Raw genomic sequence first — 6,323 nt, forward strand, 5'->3', positions numbered from 1 at the left:
ATTCAGTCCTCCAAGTGGGAACCAGAGCCCACAGGTGTGGACAGGCATCTGCCCAAGGCTGCTCCACAAGTGGGTGGCAGAGCTGGGACTAGGGTCTAGTTCTGCAGGTGCCCAGGTCAGAGCTTTCCCCCGCCCCACGCTGTTTCCCGCTTTCTGGCTGCCCTTCTTCCTCCCAATCCTAGGGTGAGACTCAATGGAACTGGATAGCAAGGGACATATAAACATAGCGCGTTGGATTACAGAACAGGTTACAGGAGTAGGTGCAGGGAGTTTGAGCCCTCACACTCCTGCTGTTTAGTCTCCTTACATACTGGAGGTGCTCAGCCAGGTGGAAGGGACCTCAGAGCTCAGTGTAAGCCCCTGGCCTTTCATTTATAGCCAAGAGGCCAGTGGTCCTTTGGAGGTCTGAATTAGTCCCTGGTAGCCTATGGCCCACCCTTCATCAGACCCCAGCCTTGAGCTGTGGGCTCCATTCCATGGCACCAGCCACATTCTTGAGTGGAAATCATGATGAGGCTGTTCAAAATTTTTTCCTCTCTCCCTCTCTTCCTCTCTCCTGCTTGGCCCATGGGAAGGAAGAACAGAACCTCTCAGAGCCTCAGTTTTCTCACCTCTGAATGGTTTCAGGAGATAGTATGGTGTAGTGGAACATGCCCTAGCCTGGGAGTCAGAAGACCTGGATGCTAATCTCAGCTCTGCCACTGAATGGATTGTGTGACTTTGGGCAGATGCCCTCCCAGTCTTGAAATGGGCTTTTGCACCGAGTAATTCCTCAGGACTCCTCCAGCTCTGGGATTCTGTGGTTCAGTGATTCTGACCAAGGCCAGAGCCGCTCCCTCCCCTTAGGGGCAGAAATGCAGGGTCTGGGACTGGATCCATTCCCAGAGACTCTTCATCTCCAGCCATCACCACCCCAGGGCAGGGGCTCTCTCAATAAATGAGTGCCAAGCCATGGGACATTGAATTGCTTAGTGATGGCATGTTTCCTGGCTGTCTCAAAAGTGAGCCCATAGTGTACTCCTAAGGCTGCTTGTTCCCTGCAGAAAGGTAATAGTGGCAGATGTGGTGCAAGAGACACCCCCTGCCCGTGCCTCAGCCTACAAGCTTCTACCTGATGGGCGGGTTAAGAACCCTCTTGGTGAGGGCTGTCTGTTGACATTGGGGCCAGTCTATAGTCTGGGAGCCCAGGGCTCTGATTTGAGCAGCCGAACCTTGATATTCTGCCGATCTCTTCCCCTCCATCTCTGAAATAGACTAGAGGGATGAGGTGATTAAGGGGGCCCAGAATGAGGATGAGGGCTTGGACTGCATTCTCATGCCCCTGAGATCATAGGTTCCTGGTATGAGTCTCAGTACCCTGGCCTTCCACCTATCACGCCTTTTAACATGTGTTTTTAACCAAGTGTTCTCATTCTCTGCCCTCACAGCAGCCTTTGGGAGGGATGGGGGCTTGGCACAGAATTTGGAGCCATCCTCATGAAGCAGATGGGAAAACTGAGGCTCTGGCCGACTTAGGGATTCCCCATTCCCACATCTTTCTTTTCCCAGCTGGCAATTTGCGTTGCTGTAGGGACATTTGCAAACTCTGACCAGAGGTTGAGGTGGCAGTTGACTGAGCAGAAGCCGGGTCAGGTAATACAGGAGATCTAGGGAAGGCGTCTTTCTGGGGGTCATCTCAGTTGGCTCCTTTCTTGAACTGGGGCTATAACCATTACCATCCACATGCCCTTACCCTACCTGACTGGTAGGAAGGGTGGATGGAATGAGACTCCCACCAGCTTCTAAGGTCTGAAAAGCCTTTCCTTTTAACCCCCCCCACCCCCAGGACTTGTTGGGAGCAGGCAGAAGTGTGTAGCACAGGCTCACCCGCCCCATGTTGGTCTAGAGTTGCAGTGCCCTCTGGTGGCCACAGGCCATGCTGCAGCCTCTGGCCCGTTTGCCCCTACAGGCTCTTCGACTATCGGGGCCGCCTGTCACCTGTGCCAGTGCCCAGGGCCGTCCCTGTGAAGCGACCCCGGGTCACAGTCCCCTTGGTCCGGCGTGTCAAAACCACCATACCTGTCAAGCTCTTTGCCCGCTCCACAGCCATTACTGCCAGCTCAGCCAAGATCAAGTGTGAGTGACTAGATCTTTCTAGATCTTTTTTGTTTTTCTTATTAGCAAAATAACAGAATCACATATTTTTACATTGGAAAATAGATGAAGGAACAAATCTCCCACAGTTCTGCAGCTCTGACACAACCAAGTGAGTATTTTTATGCATTTCTAAGAGGAAAAGACTGACTTTTGAGGAGGAGGGGCTTGGGTTGGACACAGAAATGTCCAGTGCTGTGACATGGAACCCAGTGAGGAGAAGCTGTCATCTGTCCTCTAGTAAGGACAAGTTTGCACAGGCCCACTACTCCACATTCATTCTGGTGTACACATGGCTGTAGTCAGGCACCCAGAAAATCTGATGGTAAAAGACGTGCATTTATACACCTGAAGTCTGGGCATCATCCTATAACACGAAGACGAACACACATGCTTGCTCGGGTGCACGCCACACCTGCATTCTTCTCCATCTCCAGTCCCTTTCAGGAATTGAGAGGTCAGGAGAAAGGTCCCAAGTTCAGAAAGGCCGGCTGGTTACTGTAGGTATGGCCTCAGACAGCTCTAGCCTTTTCCCTGGCCAAAGAAATGCAGGTGAGGACATTTCCTGCCACTGGCCGGCCTTCCTAGTTGATAGAATGGGGCTGGGGTCTTACGTTAGTGTCAAGCTCCCAGCCCCCGGGTGACAGCCCTTTACTCCCTTCACTCCCAGTAAAGAGCAGTGAGCTGCAGACCATCAAGACAGAGCTGACACAGATCAAGTCCAACATCGACGCTCTGCTGGGCCGCTTGGAGCAGATTGCTGAGGAACAGAAGGCAAACCCAGGTCAGCTTCCAAGGGTCTTTGCCCAGCTCAGTGAGCACAGGGCAGAGTGTGGGGAGGACAGTGCATAGGGCAGAGAGAGGGGCTGTGGCTGTCAGTGCCACCTGGATCCACTGTGATGAGGCCTAGCTGCTACTAAGATACTGCCCTGGGCAGCTGCCCCGGGCTGAGTTTTATTCCCTTCTTCCCACCCCTTCCCCCTCAAGATGGCAAGAAGAAGGGCGACAGCAGCAGTGGCAGTGGTGGGGGTAGTAGTGGTGGCAGCAGCCGGCCACCAGCCCCCCAGGAGGACACGGCTTCTGAGGCAGGCACGCCCCAGGGAGAAGCACAGACTCGAGACGACGGCGATGAGGAGGGGCTGCTGACACACAGTGAGGAAGAACTGGTGAGGGCACGGCAGAGGAGGGGCTTGCAGGAGGGCAGCGGGTGGGGGGAGTGGAGAGCAGAGCCTCTGAGCTGGTTGGTGGCCCTGTGAGCTCCCTCCTTCCTCTTTCCCTGGGGTTCTAGCCCTGTGAAGAAGAGCAGGGGAATGCCTATTTCAGCTGCCAGTCCAAAGTCCCACTGAGGCCTGAGGTATAGACCTCTCTTCAGTCCAGGGCCCATTCTAGATTCGGTTTCCAAACAGGTTGGAGGAGGGAAGAATCAGGCTCAACGAAGCATACATGGTCTGCAGAGCTCCAGAGGGCAGGACTGGGATTGCCTAGGGAAGCCACTGGAAGGTTGGGTATCCACCCTACCTGAGGATTTTCTAAAAGCCATTACTGCCCAAGTATGAAAGAAGGGCAGGGAGGCATGGAGTCATGGAGGGAGCTCTCTGTTACTGGAACTTTTCAGAGTGAGACTGGGAAGCCATTGGCAAGGAGCTTTATTATTATATAAAGTAGCAAGGTAGACCAGACTCTGTGTAAGACAGATGTTGTGTGCCCAATTACCTAACAGGCACTCAATGAGCACCAGGCCCTGTAGTTTCTGACTTCATTTAACCTTAACAATAGCCTCTCGCTGTGCAAAGTATTACTCTTCCCAGCTTTTACCCAGTGAGGAAACTGAGACTCAGAGGAGTAGAGTAACTTGCTCAGGGCCTTACAAATAATAAAGGCTGAGCCAGAATTAAAGCCCAGATTTCTTCCCCAGGTCTGGATCTTTATCCTTTTCATCAATCCTGGGTCCTGGCAGGAGGACAGAGGCCACCATACTTAGGAGGTCCTCCTCCTCATGCCCCTACCTCATCTCTCCTTTTTTGACCCAGTTACTCTCTTAGGCATAGCAGTCTCCGTAAAGACCCTAACTAACAAAGGCTTAGGTGCCCCAAAGATGGGGAGCTCACCAGTCTACTAGGCTTTCAGCCTGCTGCAATCTGAGAAGGTCTTTTATGCAGAAATGTGTCCTTTGCTGAAGCTAGAACATCCTTGACTGGTCCCTTCTCTCTTCTGGGGGGTCCCCAGACCATCCTGTCAGAATTCCACGCCAGCTATGTTGAGACTGTTCATAATCATTCCCTTTGGCTTTCTATCCCTCTTTGGAGTTTGGCCTCCAGATGTGCTCTGGGCCCCCAGGGACGACTCAGAGTTGGGAGTGAGTGATGAATGGTTTCTTGTTGCCTCCTCCCTATCAGGAGCACAGCCAGGACACAGACGCGGAGGATGGGGCCTTGCAGTAAGCAGGTATGGGGGTCCAGGTGGACGGGGGTGAAGTGAAACAGACCTGGCAGGGTCGTGCTATGCCCATTGAGGAAGGCTCCCCCGTCCTCAGCCATTCTGCTGTGCTCCTTTGTGGTGGGAGCTTGGTAGGCTGTGGGAGCAGCAGCTGTGGATGGGCTAGCAGGTCCAGCCCTGCAGGGGTTCCCTCGGCGCACTCCGAGCATGTTGCCCATCTCCTCTGCCCTTGAAGAGCTCTGAGTCTGATGGAAGACACAAACCATTACCAGTGTGAGCCTCATGAGGGATGCCGTGGAAGAGCTGATATTATGTAGTTGAGCCTGTTCAGGGTTGAGGGAGAGGCATCTGAGGGAACAGCTTTAGCCAAGCTCAGGGGCTCTGGTGGTCCTCAATATGTGGGAGTCAGCCAGGACCCTCCTGCAGCGGTAGTCTGCGGCTCTGCATGGTCAGGGTGAGTTCCTCATCAGCTGTTCATCATCAGAGAGGGATGGTTGTGCTGGGCTTAATCCTGCCGGGAGGAAACTGTGCCAGCCCTGCAAGGTTGTGATGGGGCCGGTGTACCAGATGTGGGGTCCGAGGCACTGAGAGGGGCAGGCCGGTAACGTGTCTCACCAGTCCCAAGGTGGTAATCGGTGGAGCCTAGATCTGAGTCCAGTGGTGTGTGGCCTCACAGCCTGCTCTCGGGCCGTGTCCACCACCTTGCTCTGCCCCATTCCTTTGGGGGCCATGTTCACGGTAACACAGGCTTGGGTGGAGGAAGGCCTCAAAGTAGCATAGGTGTCTTTGCATAAGACACATCCCTGCTGTAAGATGCTCCACCAGCAAACAGTTTAGGAAATTCTGTATCAGTAGTCTGTTCTCTGGGAGCTTCCTGGTTGGTTTTACCAAAGAGGCTAATAAGTTGGACTTTGGGAAGCCAGTTCACAGATGAGATGCAGGGCTCAGGTCAGGAAATGGAGACTCGGGGAGAGGGAGGGATTCACCCAAAGTTGAATGTCCAGAAAATTAGAAGACCAGAGCCAGAGTGCAGGCATGTGTCTGTCTGCTAACAGCAAACACCATTCTCCCCTTTGTGTTCCCAACCCTAGTTATCGAGAGTACTGGGGGCTCTTCCTCTCAGCCTCAGTCTCTCCTTTGTCTCTCTCTTTCTCAGCCTGGCAGGAGTGATGGCCACCGGCAGGAGAAGGGCATGCACTGTACCAGGCCTAAAGCTGGGCACCCACCCCTGGAGACTACTCCCAGCGGGTCCCAGGAGAGCTGGCAGCAGGCACCTCCTCCCCCACACATCCCAGCCAGTGCCACATCCTCTGCAGGTGGAGTTATTGGCCTCCCCTTCCCAAGTGCCCTCCCTTTTGGCGCTGCCCAGGCCAGAGGGCAGAGCACAGAGGTTTCCCTACACTCTACCTCCCCTCCCAGGACACTCCCAGGCTTGGGGTTTTTCTATAGGTTTGGAGAGGGGAGGGTCACAGGGAGGGTACCCTGACAATAAAGAGATTGGATCCCAACTTGCTCTGAGATGGGATGGTTTGTGGTTTGTGTTTTCTTACGGTTCCTGGGCCCTCCTGCCCAGCCATAGTCTGGTCTAGTCTGTTTCACCTCTAGTCTTTTCCCTCCCTCACTCCTCCTGGCTAGGGAGCTTTGTCTAGGGTGCCTAATACTTGTCTGTCTGGGCCTTAGTTTCCACAGCTAAAATGGGGATAAAAATGGCCAATAGGGTTGTTGGGGAGGGTCAGATGTCCCTGTCCCCAAGA

At 53.8% G+C, this 6,323-nt stretch overlaps 1 protein-coding gene across 8 annotated transcripts in view; it reads left to right on the plus strand.

Annotated features, from left to right (window-relative positions):
• The window catches only part of RALY (RALY heterogeneous nuclear ribonucleoprotein), a 76,889-nt gene extending 70,812 nt beyond the window's left edge, over positions 1–6,077 (plus strand). For all 8 annotated transcript variants that reach the window (XM_045981030.1, XM_045981029.1, XM_045981026.1 and 5 more), the window contains 5 exons: positions 1,949–2,115; positions 2,804–2,917; positions 3,121–3,299; positions 4,530–4,578; positions 5,726–6,077. In XM_045981030.1, coding sequence (XP_045836986.1) covers positions 1,949–2,115; positions 2,804–2,917; positions 3,121–3,299; positions 4,530–4,574 — 505 coding nt within the window. In that variant the 3' untranslated portion in view covers positions 4,575–4,578; positions 5,726–6,077. The remainder of the gene's footprint in view (positions 1–1,948; positions 2,116–2,803; positions 2,918–3,120; positions 3,300–4,529; positions 4,579–5,725) is intronic.
• Positions 6,078–6,323: the final 246 nt, after the last annotated feature.

This window comes from Meles meles, chromosome 16 (genome assembly GCF_922984935.1).
Source record: "Meles meles chromosome 16, mMelMel3.1 paternal haplotype, whole genome shotgun sequence".
Taxonomy (NCBI): domain Eukaryota; kingdom Metazoa; phylum Chordata; class Mammalia; order Carnivora; family Mustelidae; genus Meles; species Meles meles.